Here is a 27984-nt window from a genome sequence, read left to right as displayed (position 1 = left end):
TTCCCACTGCGCCTGCGCTTGGGCAAGCCACGCCTCTGCGGAGCCTGCCGGAAGTGCCCTCGTCTTCCCCTTCCCCTGCCCTGCCCGCGTGCTTTCAAGCAGGGCTCTCTGCAGGAAAGTGTTTGTAGGGTAGTTCTTTGGCGGCGGACTCCCAAGCGGAAGTTGCTTTCCTTGCTGAGACGGCTGTGGGGGAGGAGCCGTCCGAGGGAACGTGGGTTGAACGTTACGGGTAGATGGTGTGGATCTCAAGCTGGAACAGGAGTTCGGACTCATTGTATACAAAGAAGTGTGCTTCGGGCAGGTAAGGGAGCCAGAGTTATTTCCTCGGGAAGTAGAGATTGGGACGGCTGGAGTGCCCGGGGGTGGGTTGTTGGCACGCTGAAAGGATGGGGTAGGAACAAGGGTCTGGTGGGAAAGGTGGAGAATGGAGGTGCAGACTGGGTCTTTAGGGTCCGTTTAGGTTCAAAGAGGTAAACGCTGAACAGAAACCAGAGTTTATGCCCGTCCAACGAAGAGCGTGGAGAGGGACTGGGTAACGGAACACCGCGCTTCTGGAACTTACTTCCTTGGTTGGCTTTTGAAACTCACTTCGCGTGGCCCTATCCGTCTCAAATTCGGGAAGCTGGGTTGGGTACCAAGCAGAAAGAGGCTTAGAAAAGTCTACCCCTTGCCTGGTTTAAGTCTATTGGCCTTGGCCTTGACAGTTCATATGTAGAGCCAAGAGGTAAAGCGCCGACGGGTACCAGGCCCTTCTTCGAAAACCTGTAGTAAGTTTTTGCACATGCAATGAATTAAGTTTAAATCCCTCTCCTGATTGACTGCTAAATGGACCTATTCTTGGCTAATACCTTCCATTAGGATCTCTGGAATGTTAGTGACTTACCGACGTTGGTGAGGGGAAAGGGGGTTAGGTAAGAGGAAAAAAGTGCTGGAGATGAACACTGGAAAAACTTGGTTGTTCTCCTTCTGATATAAGCTCGTGTCATAATCTTTAGCATGTATTGAGCTGTTTGGGTAGACTTTTTTATAATCAAGTTTGAGCAAATAGGTGGTTTGAAGCAGAGATGTCATTGTGACAGTGCCATAATGGAAAGAGAAACAGGTTCGAAACATTTCCAAAGCATCGTCCACCAGTTTAGATAACGCCTACTGTGCAAACATGAGAGCGGTGAGAGTAGACGACACGAACTTTCTAGTCTGTATTTGGAAGCCCAAAGATGCCAAAATTTAGGTACTGTACAGATTACACTTGGAGAAAAGGTAATGAAGATAATTTATTCCTAGACAAATTGAAATTTGAGAATCATCCCGGGGTTTTGTATATAAACCAGTGCTTGGAAGACCTGGAGAGTCTACTTCTGGTATTTTAAACATAAGTATTTGGGGAGAGGGAGTTTCTTAACATTTGTTTGGTGTTTCTCCTACTAGCTTACTGGGTTTACTCCCTTCCTATCTCTCCTTTCCTTCCTTCCATAGACAAGGTCTCATTCTATACCACTGCCTGGCTTGGCATTCACTGTGTAAAACAGGCTGGCTTGGAACTCACAGAAATCTGCAATAGGTCTACTCAAAGAGATCCATGCACTGGAATTAAAGGCTTAAAGGCAATGCACTACCATGCTTGAATGTGCCTTGACTTCTTTGTTGACACAGCAGACATGGGATCAGGAAAGCGGCCTTGAAGGATTCTCATTTTTACTCCCATATTGAGAAAGAACCATTCCAGGCAGTTTTCTAGATCCTCAGGTAGATAAAAAGTTTTATCAACACCTTTTTCAGGAGCCTGCAGGTTTCTCTTCTGAGAATGAATGCAGAATGACAGAAGGAACACATCTATTTCCCTCAGAGAGAAGTAGACCAGATGGTAACTAACTTAGGTGTTAGCATCTTGTCAGCCTGGCTTTATTTTCTTCTTAGAACAAATCCAGGTGCATAGCTTAGGGTTTTACCACCGAAGCACATTGACTTTCCTGGGTTCTGTAATTCTCTAGGTTATGAGTAGAACCAGCTAACAGTTGTGGGTTCTTCAGCTTCTGGAAATTGAAATTCACTAATACCTACCTCTCTTTGTCTGCTTCTGTTTCTCTGTCTTTCTGTCTGTCTGTCTCTGTGTGTATGTGTCTGCCCCCCCCCCCCCCCCGTAGACTTTGAGTTCATTTGTAGCTGAGGCTGGTCTTAAATTGTACCTGCTTCCTCTTCCCAATGGGATACAGATTTTTTTCAAGCTGCATGTATATTTTTTGGAATTATTTCTTCTCAAGAAAGGTGTTTCAGGGGCTGGGGATTTAGCTCAGTGGTAGAGCGCTTACCTAGGAAGCGCAAGGCCCTGGGTTCGGTCCCCAGCTCCGAAAAAAAAAGAACCAAAAAAAAAAAAAAAAAAAAAAAAAGAAAGGTGTTTCAGGCTTTTCAGCTCGGACAGAAAAGCATAACTAGTTTTTTGAGGCAGGATTCCTCTGTAGACTAGGCTGGCCTCAAACTCATGGAGATCTGTCTGCCTTTGCTCCTAGTGCCTGGGATTAAAGGCATGGGCCACAATCACCCAGTACATAACCAGTTTCTAAAAGTGAATCTGTGAGCCAGAGGTTCGAGAATTTAGCATCTCCTTAGCTAACTTACCTTTGCCTCACTCTTTTAGGCCTGCTTTTGTTGTATTTTAAGTCCATATTTTTCCCTTGTGTTAAGCTGTATCTCAGGTTTTTTGCTCTCTTGTCTTGGGATTGGGGTCTGCTCTGTGGAAATACATTCAAGGCATATGTGTTAAATTTGTCTTAACAGGAATACTTATCACTTAAAAAGAACATAATATTTTGTGGGTGACTTTTTTTTTTTTTTTTTTTTTTTGGTTCTTTTTTTCGGAGCTGGGGACCGAACCCAGGGCCTTGCGCTTCCTAGGCAAGCGCTCTACCACTGAGCTAAATCCCCAACCCCTGTGGGTGACTTTTTAAATGTAATATTCTACTGGTTTTGAGCCTTTAATCCCAGTGCTTGGGAGGCAAAGGTAAGCCGAGTTCAAGGTCAGACTTGTCTACATATGTAGCAAGTTTCAGGCCAGCCAGGGCTATTTAGTGAGACTCTGTCTTCAAACTAACAAAAAAGTATTTCCAACTGGTGAGCAGTTTTATGGTTGAAAACGGAAGGAAGATTGTGTAAAATGTGAGGTTCTTCTGTTCCTTTATTTCTTTTGGAGAGCAGTGGGTCTGAAGGGGTTAGGTAGTTCTCACTGTAACGCTGACTCCGTGGTCTCATACTGCACATACAAGAGACTGGAAAGCTGGGGGGTCTCCAACTTAGGACTGACCAGTAGCTACCTGTAGGGAAAGTTCTGTGTACTTCTCTGTTGGGAAGCTGCATCCTGGGGACACTCTCCTCATGCATTTACACATAGCTACATACATGGAGGTCTTCTGAAAACTACAGTTTAGAATATGCTTATTCAAGGACATTCAACTCACAAACACACTTAGTATCTCTTGTCTTATAAAATAGCAAACTCTCTTTTTAGAGTAAATAGGATTTTTATTTAATTGTCTGTTGACTTTTTTTTTCCAGGGTTCATTGAAAAATCCTTAGTGATTTTGACATGTTCCAAGTGACATAAATTAGCCAATGACTCGGAATGACGGATGACTCTCTGAAGATTGGAAATGGTTTGCCACTGGTTGGACCAGGGACTGATATAGGGATATCTTCACTCCCCATGCTGGGGTACTTGGGAAAAGTTAGTGAACTTATTTTTGGCCTCAGTGCAAAATTGGTTATTTTCCTCTTATATTTGAAATTAAATGAAATTTAAAATTTCATATTATGAATGAAGTCCTAAAAAAAATTGTCGTCCACGGAAATCTTACAGCAATGGCGAAAGATTATTATAATTTGTTTATCTCTCTGTTATTGATATGTGGAAGTAGGAGTTAATACTTAGATTTTATGGTTTGCTATTCTTTGAAACTCTGGACTATATACATTTTCCTTGGTAGTTGATATTTCCTTTTTCTTGTGAATGAAACTAAGTCAGATTTTAATATTTAAACTGTAAACGTCTTGTTCGGATAATAACTGTTTAAGCTAGTACATGTCTTCTTGTTTGCTGTGCTTAGTCTTGGCAGAATACTTCTAGTGGAAAGTTACACTTTTTTTTTTCTGGTCACCGTTCCATTTAGTTCTTGTAATAAACTTAATAGGAATGTCTCTTTGATTTGCTTCATTTCTCTTTTAGAATTATGCTTCAGCTAAAGTTCCAGCAGACGGGTATTGCCCTACTTGTAGAGCGAAAGGAAAGCTAAACACCTTAAAAACTTACCGCATCAGCTTCCAAGAATCTATCTTTTTGTGTGAGGATCTTCAGGTAAAGTACTACTACTGTTATTTAGTGCTTTCTCTTCATTGTTTAAATTTTAATGATTTTGTATTTTTTCAGAGAATGGACTTATGCATAGACAATGTGAGTTTTTAAATCTCTCTGCCAAATAATTTTCATTAAATACTTTACTATTTTCCAACTCCCAAGTTCTGCTATTTGCTGTTAACCTTGTTAAGCTTTTAGCACACAGTAAGATACTCTTTCCTCATCATCCAGGACAGGGTCTTGCTGTGTAGCCCTGGCTGTCCTAGAACTCACTGTATGGACCAGGCTGGCCTCAACTTACAAAAGTCTTCCTGCCTCTGTCTCCTGAGTGCTGGGATTAAAGTATACCTTATACCTGGACATATAGTAGTTATTAATCTTCATTTTTACCTGGAGAGTTTGATTATTTTGGTAATTGATTATATCAAAAACAGTGTATATAACTCGTATGTAATTCAAAGCTTTTAAGACAGCCAGGCATAGTGTGCATGCACAGAATTCCATCCTTTGAAAGGCCGAGTGGAATTGCCGCAAATTTGAAACTAGCCTGGGCTATGTAATGGATCTTATCTCAAAAAAAGAAGCTCGTCACTTAGAATGAATCGTAGTTTGTATCCATCGACACAACTCTGTGTGGAATGAATTCTGTTTCATAATTTGTATCTTTAGTGCCCACAGTCTGCTGAGTGAAAGCAGCAGTAAGATCTCTCACAAACGTTCAGTTTACATTGTGTAAATTGAAGACGCTCTTCTTCATCAGACTTTTAGCACTAACAATAATCCTGTTTGTTTTTGTTTTACAATAAGAAGTTTGTGGTGTTAAAAAAAACACACAAATTGGGTATTTAAAAAATAACCACTTACGTGTCCGTTCCCTACCCCTCACCCCATCCCCCCAAAAAAAATTCAAGACAACACTCTCCAGATCCATTTTTTTGTTTCTTTCCCCTCCTCACACACAACTTTGCACATGCTTCTTGCCAACATAAAGCTGCCAGCCCTAAAATGTTGTCAAATAAACACAACAGTGAGGGCTGGAGAGGTAGCTCAATGATTAATTCTCTTGCTGAGGACCCAGATTCTGTTCCAGGCTCTCACGTGGCGGCTCACAGCAGTCCCCAATCTCAGTTCCTGGGTGCGTGTACATATGAGCAGGCAAAACACTGGGACATTAAATAAGATCCAAAAGTAGAAACAGTTGACCAGTGTGCATCCCGTAAGACATTTACAGAGTATAACACTAAGCTCCAGTCATTTGGCCACTAACCCACAGGAGTTGGACAAGGCCATCATTTTACATGCTTGTATCAGGGTCCCAGGTCCCTGTCTGATCATAAGAGGCATTAAGCAGTGTCTTTAGAGGACACTGAACTCCATGAGGCTACTCCAGTGCTATGGGCCACACCACCTTTTCCAGGGGGAGGCTCCTAAGTGTAGAATGGCTTTGCTTTGATGTTGGTTTTGGTTTGAGGTATTTGGGACTGAGCTTCCCATGCATGAACAGTTTTATAGTTTATGCCTGTTTAATTCTCAAAATAGTTATTATGCAAAATAGATAATCCCTTTTTAAAACTAACAAAACAGGGTCATAGGTTCGAGAAACAGAGATCTGTAAAGTGATCATGGGCTTCTAATTTCAGATAATGCTATTCCAGATGAGGGGATGAGGGTTAGGGCCAATTTATTACGGTACAGCTAGCAGTGCAGAGCGCATCTGTGTGCTAAAAAATGAAAGTGCTCGCATGGAGTTCAGTGCATGCCACATGGCTATAGCTGTGAGTGAGGTAAGTCTCCTGAGAACATGCTAGCTGCCTGGTAGAATGGCTCGGTTTAGTGTTGTGGTTCTTTGGGTTCTAGGCAAGCCTTCTGCTGTGTGTACAAGTGTCTCAGGACAGCTGAGCACCCGCCATTAGTGCTCACTGCTGCTCCAGAGCTCAGTACACACAGTGGGGATCTTAGTTCTTCCTGAAGCTGATTTGACTCCATTTTGACAAATTACTGAGAGGTGTGGCTCTTTATTTACCTGGAGGTCACCAGTCTACCATACTGATGTTGAAGCCATGTTTTAAATGAGACATTTAGTATGCAAGTCCTTGGTCTTTTTTCTGATGCAGGATATAGGGACTGGAGCAATGGCTCAGGTTAAGAGTGAGTACTGTTCTTGCGGAGGTCGTGAGTTCAATCCTAGCACCCAGTAGGTAGTTCCCGTTCGCCTGTCTGTGACCTTTGCCTCCTACGTATCTGACATCCTCTTTTGGCCTCTGGGTATCTGCATATACCACATTCACTCAGAGATACATACATATAAGTAAGGATAATAAAAATAGATTTTAGGGCATGTAGGATACATAGAGAGGACCTGGTAAAATCTATTTAAAAAGACTTTCCCACTTTTTTTTGCTACGTGTTACATCTCTCTCCCAAACTTTCTTCACATAAGGAAGTTTTTATTTGCTTGTTTGTTTGTTGCTTTGTTTATTTTTGTTTTGTTTTTCAAGACAGGGTTTTTCTGTGTAGCCTTGGCTGTCCTGGAACTGGCTCTGTAGATCAGGCTGGCCTCGAACTCAGAGACTTGCCTGCCTATGCCTCCTGAGTGCTGGGGTTAAAGATGTAAACTACCACTGCCCAGCAATATGCTTTTTTTTTTCTACTAAAGCAAAGCTAGTGTTTCCCTTTAGTTTGGTCTACTCTTCACTTAAAGCTTTTTCCCCACTTTTTTTGAGGTAGGGCTTTTTCTGTGTGGCTATGGCTGTCCTGGAACTCACTGTCTTAGAGGCCCATACAACTCAACTTCCCAAGTGCTGGCATTAAAGGCCTGTGCCTCTATGCCAGACTTAGGTGATTTGGAGTTATAACTTAACTAGGGGAGCTATTCTTTGGAGAGGGACACTCTCATTAGTTACCTCTGCTTCTCTCAAATTCAGGTTTATAGAGATACTCTTATGTCAAATTAATGCTAACATTTTTCCTGACACAGGAGTCTAAGGTAAAACTTGAACTGATTTGAATTATCAAGGTTGTTGTTGGCTTTTTGTTTTATTTATTTTTTGTAACAATTTTATTTTTTCTTTCTAGTGCATTTATCCTTTGGGCTCTGAGTCACTTACTAACTTAATTTCTCCTGATTCGGAAGATTGTCACACTCCAAATAAGCCTCAGAAAAGAAAGAGATTGGAAGACAACTGTAAGAATTCATCTCTTCCAGTACATTCTAAAAAGACTAGAGGTCACCTTGTCACTGACAGTGACCAGATTGTGAACGGTGAGTGTAATGGAGAAGTGTGTGGTGACTTCTCAGCCAGCTTCCCAGGTGACAGTGCTCACCAGGATCCCGTCAGGACAGCTGCTTCTGTGGGGCAGAATGGGACTTTGGAAGCCAATGATAACGTGGTCATGGCTACTACAGAAGATCCTGCTGCAGTTGGTGTCACACCGGAGCTGGAAATGCCGTCTGAGAGCAGATGTTTATCACTTTGCCAGCCTCTCTGTGTCCAGTGGAGAAACACTCAGGCGCTGTGCTGGTTAGACTGTATCCTCTCGGCCCTGGTGCACCTGGAGGTGTTGAGGGACGCCGTGCTGGAGGTGTGCTCCAGAGAGGAGTGTGTGTTTGGGAAGCTGTTCGAAACCTACCACCAAGCAGATAAGCTTCTGTACACCCATCACCTGCATGGCGTCACAGGTCTGTGCTGCTTACTCTTCTCAAGCTTGCTCTCACAGCATATGAAGAAAAGCCACGGGTAGTCATTGCTCTGTGTGGGGACCTAGGCAGGGAACCTAGAGATAGTGCCAGTTACAGCTAATGACTGTCCCTAGAGCTGCCAGTGAAGAACACAGGGGCAGTGGTACTTCCTAGGTCACCGGGCGACAATAGTCCTTACCCTGTGATGGTCCTCCCCCTGTGATGGTCCTCACCCTGTGATGGTCCTCACCCTGTGTGATGGTCCTCACCCTGTGATGGTCCTCCCCCTGTGATGGTCCTCACCCTGTGATGGTCCTCACCCTGTGTGATGGTCCTCACCCTGTGTGATGGTCCTCACCCTGTGTGATGGTCCTCACCCTGTGTGATGGTCCTCACCCTGTGATGGTCCTCCCCCTGTGATGGTCCTCCCCCTGTGATGGTCCTCACCCTGTGATGGTCCTCACCCTGTGTGATGGTCCTCCCCCTGTGTGATGGTCCTCCCCCTGTGTGATGGTCCTCACCCTGTGATGGTCCTCCCCCTGTGATGGTCCTCACCCTGTGATGGTCCTCCCCCTGTGATGGTCCTCCCCCTGTGATGGTCCTCACCTATAGCTAGTCTAGAATCCACCGAAGTTAGAACTGAAGTCTGTAAAAGCGAAACTGCTAGAGTGAAGTTGTTGCGATATTTACTCAGTTGAGACACACAGCTTTATATTTATGATAAGCCTTTAAAGCATTGGAGCTGGGTGGGTATCAACCCTCTGTGCTACTGGAATCAATAACCCTGAGTTAGAACTCGCCACGTTCCATCTGGGCCTCTCTTTTTTTTTTTTTTTTTTGGTTCTTTTTTTCGGAGCTGGGGACTGAACCCAGGGCCTTGCGCTTCCTAGGTAAGCGCTCTACCACTGAGCTAAATCCCCAGCCCCATCTGGGCCTCTCTTAACTCCAATTGGCTGGCCCTCGTGGCCATGTTTTCATGACTCACTAACTCATGATGTCTTCTCCATCCCCCTTCTTTTTTCTCTCCCTTATGGTCCTCCCTAGACCCAAGCCTATGAACTGAAAGCCCCACCTACCTCTCCTGCTCAGCTATAGGCTGTTGGCATCAACCACTGGTTATCCAACCAGTAGTTTGAAATTAAGGCGCAAGGTGGCAGCATCCCTTGTGTATGTGAAGAGCCTCTGTCCGGAGCCACCGGGGTCAGTATTTAGCATACAGCGTACAGCAGCAGACCAAAGCTCCACAGAAGTAGTAAGAGTCACCTGCCATGACTAGGGAATGCAGATAACTTGGGCAGCCTTGGGTTCTGGTATCTGTGTATCTGTATATGTACACTCACATATATTTACATAAGTGGTCTGCTTGGTTTGCTTTGATTTTTGAGACAGTGTCTTTCCATGTTGCTCAAGCCAGCCTAGAAGTTGCATTCCTCTTGCCTTGGCCTCTGGCGAGCTGCAGTTATAGGGGTGTGCCCTTGCATCTATTTTAATTCTTCCAAACAGGATACCCAGGATCTTAACTTCCAACCCACGAAGAATTAAACATTCTCAGGCCAGTGAGATGGCCTAGTGGGTAAAAGTGCTTGCCCCCGAGCTTGATGATCGGGTGTCAGTTCCCCAGAACTCGTACAGTAGAAGCAGAACATCTCCTCTGATGAAAGCATGGAATCTGCCTCCAGCCCCCGCATCCCGCATCCGCACCGCAGCACATGTGAATGATGAGTAGTAGAAACACATCAGCACCCTTTTCTCTCCATGTCTATGGAAGCTTACCTCTAGGCCGTCCTGCAGATACCAGGGGGCTCTGAGAGGAGCAGCATAATGCTTGGAGAGTACCAGTGCACGTTGTACTTTATATGTTAATGAACTGACGGTTGATCTACTTAGGCCCCTGTCAAAATCACACCAACTTCCTCTACTGTGAGGCTGAGATCAGTTCCAGGACTTTGCATATGCTAAGCCAGAGCTCTACCCTAAGCCCAGGAATTTGAAGTCATCTCTGGAATACTTATTCCTAATGCAATGTAAATGAGGCCAATGCTGATGGTAGAATGTCGGCTGTGCTGATAGAGAGGCTGCGGGTAGTACAGGTGCTGGTTCTCTCTCTCGTCTGTGCAGTCTGTGGTTGGCGGGGAGCAGGGCGCTGGAACCTGCTGGTATGGAGGTCAGTTGTGTTTACTCACCTGGAAGTGGGCAGTGTCAGTACTGTCCCAGCAGTGTAGAAGATACCGTCCCAATCCATGTAGTCTCGGGGATGTTTCCACACCAAAAGTCTTGCTGTGCATAAAATTGACTTGCCTTGCGTCTCTCAGAATTGGAAGAGATTGATCTGTTGTCCGTGTACATGGTTTTATTTTCATTTCCTTCTTGTGAACTACCTGTTTGTCCTCTTGAGTACCACGCTCTCATTTGGGTGCATTCTCTTACATCCTCCTTGCTCTTCTATGTCTGATACACTCTGCTGGTTCTTCTCTGTTTGCAGTTTGTATCTTTAAGAATATTTTATTACATTTATTTATTGAATGTGTTAGTTATTTAGAGTGTGCGTGAGGTAGGGGCAGTCAAAGGTTAACTTGCAGGCTTCTGTTCTCTCCACTATGTGGGACCTAGGGTCAAACTCAGGTCATAAGTTTGGTTGGAAGTGCCTTTACACTCTGACCTATTGTGCTGACCCCTTTTTATTTAAAGGATGTCTTGATTTACAAGAAAGTATTTATCTTTCCTTTAGAAGCTAGTAATGTCTGTGGCTTTTTAAGAATACTTTTCCTGGGGTTGGGGATTTGGCTCAGTGGTAGAGCGCTTGAAGGCCCTGGGTTTGGTCCCCAGCTCTGAAAAAAAGAAAAAGAAAAAAAAAAAAAGGATACTTTTCCTTCTCGTCATGTAGAAAGCCCTTCACTGACTGTTCTTTGAGAAGTCATACTTTACTTTCTAGCATTGAAACCCTTTTTATACATTTTTAAAATGCCGTGTATGGAGGTCATTTGTGCATGCGCGCGTGCGTGCGTGTATAGACTGGAGAGCAACTTAGTAGTTGGTCTCCACTTTCCTCTTGTGATTCTAGGAACTGACCTCAGGCCTCAGCCTGCTTGTTGGGCCCTGATACTGAAACTGATAATTGTGTGTGGCATGAGGTCACACCCAGGCTCTCTTTGTTTTCAGACACTTTTCATTGCCACTTTGGTCAGCATTTGTGTCCATGCTCCTTTTCAGTTCTGTGTGGTCACTTGGTCTTCCTGCACCTAAGGTTAGGCTGTGGTTCGTGAAGTCTTGCATCTGTCAAGCCATGGCTCCTCCCCTTTTCTGACATTTCTCCAAAGTCTGTGCTGTGCCATTTACCTGATTTTGTTATGCACTTAGTTTGGTTTGGTTTTGTTTTGATTTTGCATTGTTGCAAGCTTTCTTTGCTGAGCATCGTAGGTCTTTCTCTCTTTCTTCCTTTCTTTCTTCCTTTCTTTCTTTCTTTCTTCCTTTCTTTCTTTCTTTCTTTAAAGATTTATTTATTTCATGTATATGAGTACACTGCTGTCCTTGACACACCAGACGAGGGCATCAGATCCCATTACAGATGGTTGTGAGCCACCATGTGATTGCTGGGAATTGAACCTTTGGAAGAGCAGCCAGTGCTCTTAACCATTGAGCCATCTCTCCAGCCCGGGGGTTTCTTTCTTAATGTACTAAATGGTGTAATGGGGGACTGGGAGGCCATTTGTGTGGCCGCCCTACATTGCTTCCCTGTTGTGTTTGCCATTATGGGTTCATATCATGACCATCACCACGAGCTTTTGAATGCCTTACAGATTAGTATCCTAGGAGGGGACTGAATGTACATGTTAAGGTTTTGGCTGAGTGGCTTTTTTCAAAAGAATTATTAAGACAGCTGCTTAGGGCTGGAGGGCTGCACGGTGGTGTGGAGCACTGGTCAATCCTTCAGGGTCAGTCTCCAACACTCACATGGCGGCTCTCCACTGTCATTCCACGCCATCACCTCTGGTCTCCAGTTACCCACACATGTGATGGACGTGTGTGCAATGAAGAACACATGTACAGATAAATCTTTAAGAATTAAAAAAAGATGCTGCTCTTTATTACATGAAGGAGTATATCTCAGATTCCTTAACCGCCTTTGGGTATGAATATTTATGACGGCTTAGGTTGTTCCTGTGAGTTTGAGGCGGAGGTCTTTTCGTGCCTCAGTCTTCTTCATAAGAACCGTGAGCAGACAGGGTGACGGCTCATTGATCTGAGAAGAGCGAAGTTTGATGTTGGAATTCTAATCGCTTAGTTTATATTAGTACCTACAGACTACTGGGAGCCTTTCTAATCGTGTTAACTGTGTGCGGGCTTCGTTATTCTGTGTGGTGTGTCTCCCTTCCTTCCTTCCTTCCCTCCTTCCTTCCTTCTTCCCTTCCTTCCTCCCTTCCTTCCCTCCTTCCTTCCTTCCTCCCTTCCTTCCTTCCCTCCTTCCTTCCCTCCCTCCTTCCTTCCTTCCTTCCTTCCTTCCTTCCTCCCTCTTTTCCCCCATACTTTCCAAGGGCAAATGGTACTCTGTCATATGACATGTCCCAGGAGAGGCAGAGTGAGAAATGTATTTTGCTTTTTGTCTCTGCAAACTGTACTGATAAATTTTCATTCTTAGTACTATCTCAGTATTTTTCTGGAAAGATGTATTAATGAGAAATGATTTTTTTTTTAGGTGAAGATTGTAAAAAAATGACGACAGAAATATTTACAGAGATAGATACCTCTTTGAATAAAATTAGAGATGAAATTTTTGCTAAACTTCAGCCTAAGCTTAGATGCACACTAGGTGAGTAGCTGTGCAGTTGACTGCTTTAGTGATGGGGGGGGGGGGGTGGCGGGACTCTGGGTAACGGTTTTCTTAGGAATCTACCACTGGTTAAGTGACTGTTAGCCATAGTCTGTGTGTGTGTGTGTGTGTGCTGGTGTCTACTCAAATTCTCAAGGCCAAGTAAACATTTTGAACTTTGAAACCAAATAAATGTCCTGCATAACCCAAGACTAAATTGCTGTGCAGTTTTGACCAGGGGTATGTTAGGATATCGTGTGCACGTTACCAGATTTGTTAGAGCCCAAGCCTAGTCCTGGGGTTCCTGAGAGGCTGGGCTTAGCCACTGTGCTCAGTAAGCCATTCAGACAGGAAATAGTGAGAGCCAAGAAGAGATGTCTGTTCAGTGTGGGCCACGTTCAGAAGAGGAATAAGTAAGGTGACCCTAAGGCCAAGTCCACCTTTAGGGTCCTGTCACGAGTTTTACATTTTATTAGAAGGCAGGACCACCTCCCTCTGATCCATCCTTGTTTGGGCTTGAGTTTCACCCGAGGGTAGGCTAACAAGTGTTCATATGGTGAGAAATCTCTTCCTGGGACACCAGAGGGTCAGCCTTTCCCTTCCCTAGCACAAGATTCCTGAGGGATTCCAATGCCCTGGAAACCATGGTGTCAGTGTTCTGATAGCAGGAAGGGAGGGTGCATGCACCTCTTTAGGACGACTTCATTCTACCATCCAGGGTCTCTTTGTCCCTCAGGAAGGAGCACAGGGGTGGCTTTGCTATGTCCACTGAATTGATATCTGGCTCATGGGACCAGAGTGAGGCATGAACCAAAGTCTCTGTCCAGGTCTCCCAGGCTCACAGTGTCAGGAGCAGGGAAACTGTGCCATGCTTTGGTTTTGTTTATTGAGATGAGGTCCTGTTGATTGCCCAGGCTTTTCTTTAACTCAAGGATCTTTTGCCTGGGCCCCTGAAGTAGCTGGACTTAAAGTGTGCTACACGTAAACCTAGAGGACAGAGGTTAATATTTTTCCACATTTTAAAATAGCTATTAGAATCCAAGTGTAGGGACACATGCCTTTAATCCCAGCACTTGGGAGGCAGATGCAGGTGGATCTCAAATTTGAGGTCAGCCTGATCCACAGAGTGAGTTCAGGACAGTCATGGCAATACAGTAAGACCTTGCCTCAAAATAAAATGTGTGTGTGTGTGTGTGTGTGTGTGTGTGTATCCTGAAGATGTTATGCCATTACTGAATTATATATTGTTCGCCTTCTTAGTTACTCTTTTGTTACATTAGAGTTGGAATTTACAGTCTGGTGACTTAATCACAAGTGTTTATTCAATGTCCACAACTCATTTCTGGAGACTGATTTCTATCTTTCCTTGTAAGAGATGTTTTTCTGACTTCCAATAAAAATAGCAGTGGCTGGGTGTGGTGGTGCACATCTTTAATCCTAGAATTTGGGAAGCAGAGGCAGGGGGATCTCTGTGATTCCAGGCCAACCTAGTCTCCATAGTGAGTTCCAGGACAACTAGGGCTACTTAGTGAGACCCTGTCTATCCACCTCCCCATAAAAAAATATACATATGGGAGTAATCACAAACAACTACTAAAACGGCCTTTGTAATTGCAGGTGTTTGCAGCTTGGGTGAGGAAACCTGCTATCTATTTTCTGGTCCTGCCATTACAATAGGTGCTGGCCATGTTCTGGGCAACTGTAGTTCCAGGATAGGGACGAATAGCACCTGAGAGTGTGGTCTGGGGAGGAAGTGGGACACACACTGTCTCCTGGGCCTTGTAAGCTCCCCTGAGGGTGAGAAGGAAAGGAACCAGCTGGAGTGGACTATCAGGATGTGCCTGCCTATTAAACCACCTTCTTGAAAGGTCCCATTCATGGTTCCATCTACCATCTCTAGTTTTAAAGTGGCAGCAGTTCGAGGATTGGACTAATAGTTGAGATGAATGGGGAGGTTCAGAATTGATCCTTTATTCTTTTTTTTTTTTTTAAAGATTTATTTTATTTATATGAGTACACTGTCGCTGTCTTCAGACACACCAGAAGAGGGCATCAGATCCCATTACAGATGGTTGTGAGCCACCATGTGGTTGCTGGGAATTGAACTCAGGACCTCTGGAAGAGCAGTCAGCGCTCCTAACCACTGAGCCATCTCTCCAGCCCTTTTTTTTTTTTTTTTTTTTTTGGTTCTTTTTTTTCGGAGCTGGGGACCGAACCCAGGGCCTTGCGCTTCCTAGGTAAGGGCTCTACCACTGAGCTAAATCCCCAGCCCCCCTTTATTCTTGTATATCAAACCTGTTCCACTGTAGAGTTGGTGGGTCCAACGAGAAGTGGTGTTTTAATGCTTATGACCTATCCTGACGTGATTCTCTAATATTTTTACTAACTTTTCATTTGTATTTGTAGCAAAGCATTTCCATGTTTTATGTTGTAATTTAACAGTGTTACAGTTCTGAGGACTTTGTCCTGAAGAGGAGGACGGGATGGGTCTCACATGCGGCATTCTTGCCTTATTTTCAGAACATGTCAGAAATAGGAGATGAGCATGGGAACTGAGTATGTGGTGCGTTTGCAGATGCAGTGACCTTCCTCCAGGTCCACCCTGACTGACTGACTGACTCTGCCGGGCTGTGTTCACACATAGGAAACGTGGAAGGAGACTGCAGACCATATGGATTTCCTTTTGTTCTTGTGGGTTCTGACTGCTAATCTTTCCTTCTCTCTTTTTTTCTTTTGCAGGTGACATGGAAAGTCCTGTGTTTGCACTTCCTGTACTGTTAAAGCTTGAACCCCATGTTGAAAACCTCTTTACATATTCTTTTTCTTGGAATTTTGAATGTTCCCATTGTGGGCACCAGTACCAAAACAGGTCAGTTTTGTTTGTTAGTGGATTCGTGGTGCTCTCCTGGTTTTCAGCAGTGTACTTCAAAGAACAGATTTTGCACACAGTGTTCCGTGTCCCAGCACCCCACCCTTGCTTACCCCACCCCCTTGGACACAGGTTGTAGCGTAGCCCAGGTTGGTGAAGACTAGGTTTTCTGCCTCAGGATCCAGAATGGTTGAGGTAGAAGCATCAGGTATCACTGTTTCTTGGACCCCAACACACATGTTTTTCTAAGGGACGGTCTAGTTGATTAGCTGGGGCTGATCTTCTTGCCTCAGCCTTCTGAGTTCTGAGTTCACAGCTACGTCCACGTCTTAAACTTTCTCACCAGTGAGGTTCAAGGAACAGTTTGCAACACTAGAGGCCAAACTCAACTTGTTGCTTTAAGTCAGCTTAAAAAAATGCATGGTTTGAAGAGTGGAGAGCAGCACCTTCACTCTCTGGAAGGTTCTCAGTGGGGCGTCCTTGTGAAGTCCTTGGCGGTGTTTGCTCGCCCTGTTAGAGATGAGGCTTTGGTTGTTTGCTGAAGGCCTCCGTTGTGGAGCTGCTCTTAGTGTGAGGTGCATTCAGCAGTGCTACCTCTGCTTCCTGCTTCAGGGAGCATGGCTGCCTGCCTGGCATGCCTCTGCTGAGGCTGCCCAGGGAAGCTGCTGGCTGCAGTAAAGGATGGCCTGCCTTGCTGGTCACTGCTGTGGAGGCTGAGGCGACAAAGCTGCTCCACACTGCTGGGCATCAGTGGGGTTCACACCAGGCCTTAAAATCCTTGTACACACCAGTACGGATTCCCCCAGCCCCCAGATTCCCACTGACTTGTACAAGGGTCAGGTTTTCTGTTTATAGAAACGAGTCAGGAGAATGGGGACCGCTAGCATTGTTTCTTGCCTCTGTGGCTCCCTTGCTCCCTGTGCTAAACTTCCTAATCACTACGTGTGTTTTTAATAATATAAACAGGGCTGCTGGCTAGAATCAGCTTAATTACAGCTTTTCTAGAATTCACAGGCTACTGGTTTGACAGCTTTTCATTGAGTGTACTGTGCGTGCCAGGAGCCACCTAGCCCTGGAGTGACTTCTGTTGTCGCAGTGCAGTTCAGATGACTTAGAAGCTGCTTAGGAAAGTAGTTGTGAGCTCCCTGGCGAGGCCAGTGACTCAGCACTCTGTCTGTGTGTAAGCAGGTAAGTGGGCTCCAGCCCCGTTCGCTCAGAAAGAGCTCCAGGGGGAGCTGGCAGCCACTTTGGTTTGCAGCTTGTCTTTATTTCTTTAAACTTTCTTCACTCTTTCATTCTAAAAATAAAAGCAACTGCAGCATCACAGCTAAGATGCGATGGCCTCTAATCATTGTGCACTGGGGTCCCAACTACTGGCTTCTCTCTCCTCTAGCAGAAGCTGTTCAACTGCTCCTTTTTTTATTAGGCTCCGTAGTTACTTTTTGGAGAGGATAAAAAAGCCTGGCCTCCGGAGGCTGCTGGTCCTGGTTCAGACCCGGTTCGTCTGCTACTTGTCTGTACAAAGGCCAGAGCACTTGACACCTGACAGTCGGTTGGCAGGGGAGTGTAATAGGATATTTGCTTTAATTACAATATATATATATATATATATTTTTTTTTGGTTCTTTTTTTCGGAGCTGGGGATCGAACCCAGGGCCTTGCGCTTCCTAGGCAAGCGCTCTACCACTGAGCTAAATCCCCAACCCCTAATTACAATATTTTTATTAGAGTTGATGCAACTAAGATTCAGTGTATTTGGCCGAAGGTTGAAGATTGTCTTTAACTGTTGCCCTCCGGTATTCAGACTAAGGTGAATTCTTTACTTGTGAACCGCCTGAGGAAAACCAGAAGTGTTTTTTAAGTGATTTTTTTTTTTCCTTAGCCCATGAAAAGTTTAAGTTTGTATCTATTTGAAAATAGCACCCTCTTTGCTGTCAGTGATGGTTTGCTACTTTGCACAACGCTGAGCTTTAAGTGGGACAGCCTTAGAGTTGCAGTGGCTCACTCAGGCCTCTGATGGCCCCTCACTGGGAGGCTGGGTACACTGGCTGCTGCAGCTGGGGACTGACACTGCACTGCTACGTAGAGACAGGAGTGACCCAGAGGTCCAGTGTGCACAGTAGGGCCTCAGACAGCATTCTCTGGAGCATTAATAGTGGGAAGCTCTATTGTTCACCCTTTTGTGCTTCTCAGTCCTGTTGAATCTCCCAGTCTCTCCAGCTTGGCTGGGGAGGGCATCGCTGTACTGATCTGTGACTGGGAGACAGGCAGGAATGCACAGTTGAATGTGTTAACTCAAGTGACTTTAGTTGATGGATTCAAATTGTGCTTGTTTTTAGGTGTGTGAAGAGTCTGGTCACCTTTACAAATGTTGTTCCTGAGTGGCATCCACTCAATGCTGCCCATTTCGGTCCGTGTAACAGTTGCAACAGTAAATCACAAATCAGAAAAATGGTGTTGGAAAGGTGAGTTTAAATTTACTTACACATTTTTAGGAGCCTGTGAAGATGCAGTGTACAGTTTCTCATGTGTTGGAAAGGGAAATAGTGAGCACAACTTACCTGTCAGATGTTTGAGGTGTACTTAGGGCCGCCAGTTACTTTCCAATCAGTGTGCATTTGTGTTTTACTTGCGTGTATATCTGTATGCGGTGTTGGAAGCCTGGAACTGGAGTTACAGACAGGTTGAGCTGCCATGTGGGTGCTGGGAACCGAACCCAGGACCTTAGCAAGAACAGTAAATGCCCTTACCCACTAAGCCGGCTCTCCAGCCCCGCCTGTAAGTCTTAATGTCTGTCTTCTCCCGGATATCAGCTTGCTGATACCTCATTGTTTCCAGGCTTCCTGCTGCTGGCCTCGGGTAGGCTCAGAGTTGCCATCCTTCCCTCTGTCTCCCGTGGCAAGTGCTGGTCTAGTCCAGCTCTCTGTCTGTCTGTCTGTCCGTATGCTCTAGGACTGGGCCCACTGAGTATGTACCTAGCCCCTCTGGTCAGGTGCTTTTATGTCCTTCCACTGTGAGGCTAGACGAGAGCTCGGTGTTGATCTCCCCTTGGCGTGTCCCTCTCCGGTCAGATAGTGTGCACAGTAATAGAAGGTTTTGCTTGTCCATTTGCTTTGTTTGTTCGCTGAATGGTTTAAATGCTTCAGGTCTGTGGGTCCACCTCACGCTGGCCTCTCTAAACTGAAAACTTTGCTGCTGATATCCATCCATCCTTCCCCCCAGTTTCCTTTCTGTAGCCCTTCTCTGGGCCTGCCACCTAGGCCTGTTCTCCAGACACAATCTCATCTCAGTTTCGGCCTCAGCCCCGCACTCCTCAGCATCTGTTGCATGTAAACACTGAGCTCTCCACACAGTATACCCGCTGTGTGGCACTCGGGTCACTGTTTCCTCCAATCTGCCATGCTAGGTAAAGCTCTCCCACCCGTCTGTCTTCTGTACTCTACTGCCTCCAGGTTTGTTCCTGTCCTCGTCCTTGTCAGCTCTTAGCTTGTTTTGTCCCTCACTACTCCGTGACTGCGCAAGTGAGTGAGGCGCTGCCTTACCCGCAAGTCCAGGGGGCTTGGCCTGGGCCCAGGGTTTGAGATCTGAGTGTCAGGGCTTCTCTTCCTCAGTACTGACAGGAAAAGGCAGCGCATGGCTGGCTGTTGTCCTGCACCCAGCTGTTCGATTGCCCGAGCATCTTGGTGTTGATAACAGAGCCGAGGACTCTGCCTTCTCTCAGGTTGGCGGTTGAAGATCTGCTGGAGTTTGTTGTGTTGTTTGATCTGCTAAGTGACAGCATTGTGACATAAACTTTTCAGTTATATAAAGTTGTTGCTTTTGCTTACATAAAAGATTCATGTTCTGATCAGCAAGTATTTTCATTAGATACAGCTGGTTTTGTTTTGTTAATTTAAAATGTGTTTTAAATTTCAGTAGACTTGATAATAAGCCAATTTTACAATTTGGACATTTCCTATTTTCATCAAAAGTAAATCAAATTTATGTAAAATTACACTTCAAATTTAAATGATAAGGTATTTGTATAAGTTTTTACTCTGAATTATTACAATTTGACTTGCTGGTATTTAGTAGAACTTAGAAACAAATTTAGTATAGATTTTAGGGATAATTGTAAGAGAAAATTTATCAACTAGATGTGGTGGAGCATGCCTTTATCCCATACCGAGGAAGCAGAGGTGAGCAGAACTTGTGAATTAAGACTAGTTTGGTCGGGGTTGGGGATTTAGCTCAGCAGTAGAGCGCTTGCCTAGGGAGCTCAAGGCCCTGGGTTCCGTCCCCAGCTCCGAGGGAAAAAAAAAAAAAAAGAAAAGACTAGTTTGGTCTACATAGTGAGTTCCAGACCAGCCAGTGTGGGTGGGTGGGTGGGTGGGTGGATGGATGGATGGATGGATGGATGGATGGATGGATGGAGACAGATCTGTCATGAAACCCTAAACAAATAAATTCATCAGGAGGCTGTGAGTAATTCAACCATATATCGTTTTAAGATCTCACGTGTTCTGAGTTCCCCCAGGGCCGTGTCTCAGAGTATCACGTGCATAATGTGTACCCATTGGGAAAGTGTAGTGCTAAGTCTTTCCTCTTGCATCCACTGCCACCCTGTCTTTAAGGGAGTTAAGGAATTCTGCTCTGAGGTGATGTGGGCACTGACTGCCTAGTCAGCTTTGAGTTATTGAAGCAAGCCTACAGTGCTTGCCCCGATCTCAGGACGTCACGGTCCCGGCTGGCATTGAGGAGGTTGTTGATTTAACTTGAGTCTCAGCGGCTTTACTGCTCTGTGTGCATGTTCTGCTTTCCTGATTGTTTCCGTTGTGTTTCAAGATAGTCTCAGTTTATAGTCCAGGCTAGTCCTTGGCCTCAAACTCTGAGGGCTGAGATGATGGGTGAGCACCATTGTGTTAGGTACTGTCAGTCAGTGCCGCTGCTGCTGGTGGTGGTTGTTGGCTCTGTTTTGTTTCTGGTGGTTTGGTTTGGTTTGAGACGGGGTATGGGATCTCTGTGTAGTCCTGGCTGGCAAAACAGGGTTTTGTTTTGTAGCTTAGGCTGGCCTCAGTCTCAAGATCCACCCATCTTGGTCTCCAGAATTCTAGGACTAGAAGCCTCTTGTGGCCCAGGATTCTATTTCTCAATTGAAGTCTTTATGGCTTGGTAGAAAATGCTTTAAGGCTCCTTGAATTATCTCCAGAGAATTATCTCTTGAATTATCTCCAGCTGTACCCTTTGTGGGACAGTTGGGCTTCTTTAATGTACCTCATGATACTGTCAAATCATTTGACTTGCAGCTGACTTGATTGAGGCTTTTTAGTTCTTATTGGAAAGATTGGAAATGACACATGAAGACTATGACTTATAAATGTTTACAGACCTTCTTTTTTCATGAAATTAATTATTACTGTAGTAAAGTGTGAGGTCTGACAGGTGCTTTTACATGTATTGCATGACTTACTCTTGCTCGTGTGTATTTCCTAAACTTTTCATGTGCACTCACGTGAAGATAGGAAACAGATTTCCAGAATGGACTTGGTATGTAGATGGCACATGTGTGAGGCCCAGAGAGCTAAGTATTCAAATCGTATTAGTAAGGGAAAGGCCACAGCCTAAGGCCTGCCTGTGCTGTGAGAATCTATGCTTTACTGTGGGCCACTGAAAACAGATATGCCACATCCTAACAGTTGGAAGTGTGTATACTTTACTGGCACGCTTTATAAACAGTGACATCTTGGAATTGGTGAGTTAAGTCAGATTTTAAAAACCAGGACAAAGAATGTGGTGATATAAACAGTTTACAGAACTTTTGGGACTTAATTACTGTTAACAAGAAATTGACAGGGTGTAATTTGCAGATTGCTTCCTGTTAGCCTGAATAATCTTACCGTCTGAACAATTTTGATAAGCTCTGTAAGTTTTGACATCTGTTTAAATATTAGGAGAAAGGATAACCACCATTTCTTAAACCCCAAGAGCTTAGTTATTTAAGACCTATCTGTAGGTTTGTTTCTAGTTTGACATGTTACTGAATAGTGAAATGTATTTTTGAAATTGTCAGCATCTCAGTTTATAATAAATCCTCTAGTGTATTTCATTTATTAAGTTTTTCTTCAGTGCAAGTTTGAATTTAATGGGTCCTCCGATTTCTCGAGATGAGTTCAGTGTCTGAATGTCTGTAGGCATAAGGTTCGCTCTCACTCTTCCCACTTAACAGAAGCCATTGATGTGGACACCTGACACCAGGGGAGAGCCTCAAGGAGCGGGGCTTCTCCCTCCAGGGCTCTGAAGTACAGTTCTGTGGCAGGGCAGGTTTTGTTTAAGGGTCTTTGTCGGTCTTATTGCACAGTGGCTCCCAGCAGCTGGTCGCCCCTTTCAAAGGCTTTCGTGTCACATGCTCCTTAGAGCCACTTTTCCCTTTCTAATTAAGGCACACAGCTGGAGGTGTGAGCCGTGGCTTGAAATTGATTTGACTTCTGCCTCCTTTCCATAGAGCGTCGCCCATAATCATGCTGCACTTCGTGGAAGGTTTGCCCAGGAAGGACCTGCAACACTATGCCTTCCACTTTGAAGGCAGTCTTTACCAAGTCACCTCCGTCATACAGTACCGGGCAAAGAACCATTTTATAACGTGGACTTTAGATGCTGATGGTAAGTGTGTGCCTAAATGTTTTCTTTATGAGAAATAGAGCCTGTGGATTTTGCTTTGGTTTAAAGACAGGTACACACACACACACACACACACACACACACACACACACACACACCCCTGCCCTTCTTCTGTATTCTTACTTTTGCCTTTAATTCTTCTGCCCCCTTCTCTTCCTTTTAAAAATGTGCTGTCTCAGGTATCCTTCCTGATGCTGTACTGTGTGTCTGTAGGGTTTATGTATTTACTCCTTTGTTGTATTTCTTAGTATCGTTTGTTTTTGTAGACAGTTTCTCACTATGCTTCCCGACCTGTTTTTTTTTTTTTTTTTTTTTCTAACTTACCCGTCAACAGAGCTCTTGAACCCATGGCGTCTGGTTCATCCACTGAATTTGTTTGTGTTGGCTATTTTCCTTCCTTATTACATATCTTCTGTGCCAGACTGGAGGATTCGTTAATTCAGCAAACCTATAATAGTTCACTATTACCCAGCATAGCTCATAACTCACAGAGCTATGCAATCTGTGTGCATTGATAAATGTGTGAAGGAGCCAACATCCTCCAGCATCGTAGCACCATACAGAGGAGCTTTGCTACCCTAAAAAATACACACACACACACACACACACACACACACACACACACACGCACACGCACGCACGCACGCACGCACGCACAGCAGCCTTTTCAATGCAAATGCCTTTTGCTTAGGAATGTGAACTTAGTATTCTTCCACATCTTTTCAAAGCTTAGCCCTGTGCTTTCCCTGTGACACTCCGATGTCACTCTACGTCTATGTGTGTTCACCACCAGAGGAGAAGATGTCTTGGGAGCTGGGAAATGGCAAATTGTTTGCCATGCTGTAGGGGTACCTAATTTCTTCCCAAAGCCTACATACAAAAAGTTGGGCATGGTGCGCAGTTGTAATCCCAGAGATCCCTGCAGCTTGCTGGCCACCCAGCCTCTCATAATTGGCAAATGAGAGATCTTTCTTCAAAATAAAGGTGGACGGTGGCTAAGGAATGCAGCCTAAGATTGCCTTCTGGTGTGTACTCTCCTGAACACACACACAAAACAAAGAGAAACCGTCTTGATTGTGTCCCTGTTTGGGTGGATAGGAGGACAATGCTCTGATTTACATAGAACCTTTGTGCCCCAGTTGTTATAAATACCAAGGAGCTTGGTTGCTAGATCAAATGGTAGGATTTTAGCTTTGTGACACAGTATTGTGCTGTCATCGAAAGGGGGAAGATCTGCCGTCTTATGTTCACACGGGGCTGGAGGAGACTTGCTGTTGTCCCCGTTATTGCTGACATTTGTTGGTAGTAGAGACTTGGGCTCTCCCACTAACTGTGTGTCTTTTTGTACCTGCATGCATGTGTGCCTGCACTACATTGATTATTCAGAACTAGTTTTCTTTGTGATATTTTTGCCTGTATACAGTGTGCTTTGACTACCCATGATCCCAGCACTTACCCCTCTTTCCATCTCTTGCTGGTCATGGTCCACTTCACTAGTAGTATTTTAATCTTGTTTTAATTTTTTGTCTTTAAGGGATTAAAAATAAAATCTGTTGGGCCTCAGACCTCTATTTGTCCTGAGTCACTAAACTGAATTTGATGTCCTAACATCAAAGTGATCTGAAGCCCAGCTGCAGAAAGGACTTCTCCTTTCCTAACCTTCCTAGTTCTCAGAATTCTCTCTAATGGAGTCTGTAAGTTTGAAGGGAAAGAGTTTGCTGTGGGTGCAGTTTTGCAGGTGTCTGTAAGAATACTGTAATCCTGTGAGAGTGCTGTGGGTGTGATATCCACTGCTTGCTGCACCCCTGATGTCTAAAATGGGGGCAGAAAATGTTTGTGCAGTGGGCATGAGAATACTGGGCACCATGCTTTCCCAGTCCACCGCATCTGACTCTGTAGATAGAGCTGTCTGTCTGCTCTGCCACAGGTCCCGGGGTAGTTACTAAGAAGCTATTGTTTATCTCAGCTTCTCATGTGGCATAAATAAAGTGTGAGTAAATATAAGGCTCCACCTTCTTCTAATCCCCGTGACTTTTCAGCATCAGGCCATTTTTTTTCCCAGCATGGTTTTTGTTTAATTTTTTTATTGTAACAAAATGGACATAGTATAATTTCTCCGTTTCAACATTTTTTTTTTTCCTTTTTCTTTTTTTTTGGAGCTGGGGACCGAACCCAGGGCCTTGAGCTTCCTAGGCAAGCGCTCTACCACTGAGCTAAATCCCCAACCCCGAGCCTGCACCTTTTATAATCAGAAGGAAAGTCTTAGCCTGCGACTGAGGACAGCCTTGCCAGGGCTTCCTTTGTGGTGCTGAGTGACACAGCAGCTGGGAAGGAAGAATGGTGTCAAGAAGGTCTAACCTGTAGCTGTGTTTCTTGTTTCCCAGGGAGTTGGCTGGAGTGTGATGACCTGAAGGGTCCGTGTGCTAAAAGGCATGAGGCCTGTGAAGTGCCAGCATCAGAGACACATATCGTTATTTGGGAAAGAAAATCCCAGGTGCCAGTTGAAGGAGCTGCCTGCCTTCCACACATGAAGCTGCACGTGCAGTCCGTGTCAGGTGAGGAGCAGCTGAGTTCTCTGGCTGGGACCGCCACCTCAGAACCCTCAGTCGCCCATCCTACACCTATGGCAGTTGCTCCTCAGATTCTTCCAGCAACCCAAGCTGTAGCTCATGGAGATAGTGTCCTTTCAGGAACAGGAGGCTTGCTGGACAGCGTTTCACCCTCTGCACTTGAAGAGACTATCCAGGAAACTGCCTCTGTTTCTCAGATTGACTCCAAAGATTGCCTCTTAGAAGACAAACCTGTGGTAGGAAGTGCAGGACCTGTGAGAACACTGACTTTTCAGCCGCAGGACTCCCTGGGGTCTTCCTTGGTGTTGAACCTGTGTGAAGGAATGCTAGTTGCCCCTTGTGTGGATTCCAGGTTCCCATCCCAAGCTGTGAGCACAGGTCTGCAGGCAATACCGTCTCAGGCAGGGGACACAGTGGTTCCTAAACCTGTGACTGATGCCCCTGTTCCTGTTCTTGTTCAGGAATTGAAGTCCATGGCAACTGAGGACTCTCAGACACAGTTGCTGCCACTGAAAACTGACAGGTTAAACCCTGGACAACCACCAGGTAAAACTCAGGCATCTAATTTGAGAAAAAGAGAAAATGCAGCGTCTTCTAAACCGGTAGCAGCCAGGTCAGCACAGAATCAGCCTCGGAAGGATGAGCAGAAGAAGGCCTTCGTGGGAAGTTGGGTGAAAGGGCTGCTGAGCAGGGGCGGTGCGTTTATGCCACCCTGTGTTTCAGCTCAGAGTAGAGCAGTAACTGACCTGCAGCCCTCCGTGAAAGGAGCCAATAATTTTGATGGCTTTAAAACGAAAAGTATAAACCGCAGGTCTAAAAGGATGTCCAGGAAAGCTAAGCATGTGGAGGAGGCATCTCCAGGTAGCAGCCCTCCACTGTCGGGTAGCACGGCTGCTCTGCCGCAGGCCGCTGGGAATGCCTCCTCAGCCCAGTTGAAGGAGCAGGAAGGCTCACGTTCAGCTCCCCTCAGCCACAGACCTCCCAGTGATGAAAGCGCCATGTCTCCAGCAGGCCGTGCAGAGGCAGCTGAAGATCAGGTTCATAAGCTTCGGCTCAGACTTCTTAAAAAGCTAAAGGCAAAAAAGAAGAAACTAGCGGCCCTCATGTCTTCCCCACGCCGTGAACCGTCTGTAAGCGACCATTCAGAGCCTGCGTCCCACTGTGGGTCTCCGAATGACTGTGACGCAGTAGAAGATCTGCTCAGAGAGCTACAGTACCAGATTGACCTTGCAGACAACAAGTCTGGGTGCACCTCTGCTCCCGACGGCACCTCATGCAACAGCCAGAGTCATGAGGAGATTTTAGCAGAGCTGTTGTCGCCTACAGCCCTGTCAGAGCCCTCAGAAAGTGGAGAGCCTGAGTTGAGGTACTTGGAAATGGGGGACAACAGCACCCCAACACCAGCACCTAGCGAATTCAGTGCTGTTTCCCAGAACACATGTCTGAACCAGGAGCATAATTACTGCAGCCCTGAGAAAAGCCAGTGTGAGGTTGATCTGCATTCAGTCATCGACAGTGCCTGTGTAAGAGCCTTGAACTTGGGGAGTCCCATGAAGACTGACATTTTTGATGATTTTTTTCCTACTTCAGCATTGAATTCGTTAACAAATGACACATTGGACATACCTCATTTCGATGACTCTCTGTTTGAGAATTGCTGAGTGCATGCTAGTGTCGTCGTTTAGTCCTGACCGCTGCTGCTAGGAGGCTGAGCTGTGGGTAGTGCTGGCTGAAGTGCACAGCCTTGTGCTCCAGCCATGGGGAAACTGTGAACTACTGGGGTCTTCCTCTGGTTCTGCCTGTGAGACATGAGATCTCTGCAAATTAAAGTCCTCAGACAAGTTTCTGTCGGTTTCATCTTGTGATTGTGGAAGAATGGTGGGTTCTGACGTTGGTGTATGGGGCCTGGGGAGATGGGTCAAGTGTAAGGATGCCCAGCAAACATGGCCACTGAGTTCCATTCCCAGAACCGTGTAAGATGTGGCAGTGCACACCGGGAGTGCCAGCAGCTTGCTGACCAGGACCAGCCGATCAGCTCCAGCTGCAGTGGAGACTGTCTCACCCAACACTGCCCTGGCCTCTAAACCATGCACATGTACACGCGCGCGCGCACACACACACGCACACGCACACGCACACTCACAGTACCTTTCAGTATTTAAGACTCGGCCTTCTGTGAGTCAGGTGACAGTGAGTTTACAGATGGGCACATAGGGTGAAGTGTGAGTGATGCACAAGTTAGAAATATTGGGCTAGGCAGCCTCAGGCTCCAAGACAAAGCCACTTGTTCACAAAGGCATCTGCCTCTCTAGTGATAGTTAAACTTGAATTTTAACTATCCAAGTGGTCCGCCTGGTCAGCAACGGTGTATTTAATTATTTATCTCTCACTTACCCCTAAATCCCCCCTCTAATATATCCCCATTATTATGGAAATAATGCATGTTCTAAGGAAGATGTACCGTGTGTCTTGTGTGAGGGTGGGGTCCACCTGTGGGTAACATGCATGCATGTGTGGATCCTCAGAGCTGACTTCTGAGTCTTTCTCCATCACAGTCCACTTTAGTGAGTGAAGGTCTCCCCGACCTTGCTGCTTACTGGTCTGCCCAGCCAGCTTGGAGGTCATCTCCTCAGGTGCGGAAAAACTTCTTTCTTTGCTTTTTGAAATAAGGTCTCATGGAGCCCAGGCTGGCCCACACTGACCTAGAACTATCCCCCAATCCTTCTACAATCTTGAGTTCAGGGTTACAGATTGGAGCCCCCATACCCAGCTAGGTTAACTTTTTGATTAATTACCTATTACATTGCGCCCATAACTGCTGTACTAATCATAATAATCTTGATGGTTTTGCTGTGGTTAATTGCACTGCCACAGTTCTCCATGGCAAAGTTTGCACAGATCCAAGTTTTGTTTGGGGGAATTGTATGAAGACTGGTGTTCTGGGGTCAAAAGATAACCGACTCTGACAGCATGGTCAGCTTCTTTTAATTCTTGCTTGCACCAAGTAGTAAGTGCTTGGGTCATCATCAAGGAGGACCAGCCTGGGCCGGTTCTGTT

General features: G+C 45.4%; 1 protein-coding gene across 8 annotated transcripts; it reads left to right on the top strand.

Moving 5' to 3' along the window:
- The first annotated feature begins 164 nt into the window (after positions 1 to 164).
- Uspl1 (ubiquitin specific peptidase like 1) lies at positions 165 to 26777 on the top strand. Of its 8 annotated transcripts, NM_001105906.2 has the most exon segments (10): positions 177 to 301; positions 3550 to 3718; positions 4217 to 4345; positions 7421 to 8024; positions 12718 to 12831; positions 15571 to 15700; positions 18040 to 18165; positions 22182 to 22339; positions 24742 to 24912; positions 25389 to 26777. In NM_001105906.2, coding segments are annotated over 9 exon segments (1557 nt in total). In that variant the 5' UTR covers positions 177 to 301; positions 3550 to 3616; the 3' UTR covers positions 25412 to 26777.
- The last annotated feature ends 1207 nt before the right edge of the window (positions 26778 to 27984 follow it).

The sequence above is a fragment of the Rattus norvegicus genome, chromosome 12 (genome assembly GCF_021556685.1).
Source record: "Rattus norvegicus strain SHRSP/BbbUtx chromosome 12, alternate assembly SHRSP_T2T, whole genome shotgun sequence".
NCBI lineage: Eukaryota > Metazoa > Chordata > Mammalia > Rodentia > Muridae > Rattus > Rattus norvegicus.
The sequence above is the reverse complement of the archived record's forward strand: the minus strand, read 5'-3'. Positions and strand labels throughout refer to the sequence as shown.

Bases quoted from the DNA above. Each gene is read 5' to 3' on its own strand.
- Uspl1 (XM_087577849.1), top strand. From the start codon at position 3,617: ATGACGGATGACTCTCTGAAGATTGGAAATGGTTTGCCACTGGTTGGA. The intron at 3,719-4,216 runs GTTAGTGAACTT...TTTCTCTTTTAG, and splicing joins TGCTGGGGTACTTGGGAAAA to AATTATGCTTCAGCTAAAGT. The intron at 8,025-15,570 runs GTCTGTGCTGCT...TTTCTTTTGCAG, and splicing joins TCACCTGCATGGCGTCACAG to GTGACATGGAAAGTCCTGTG.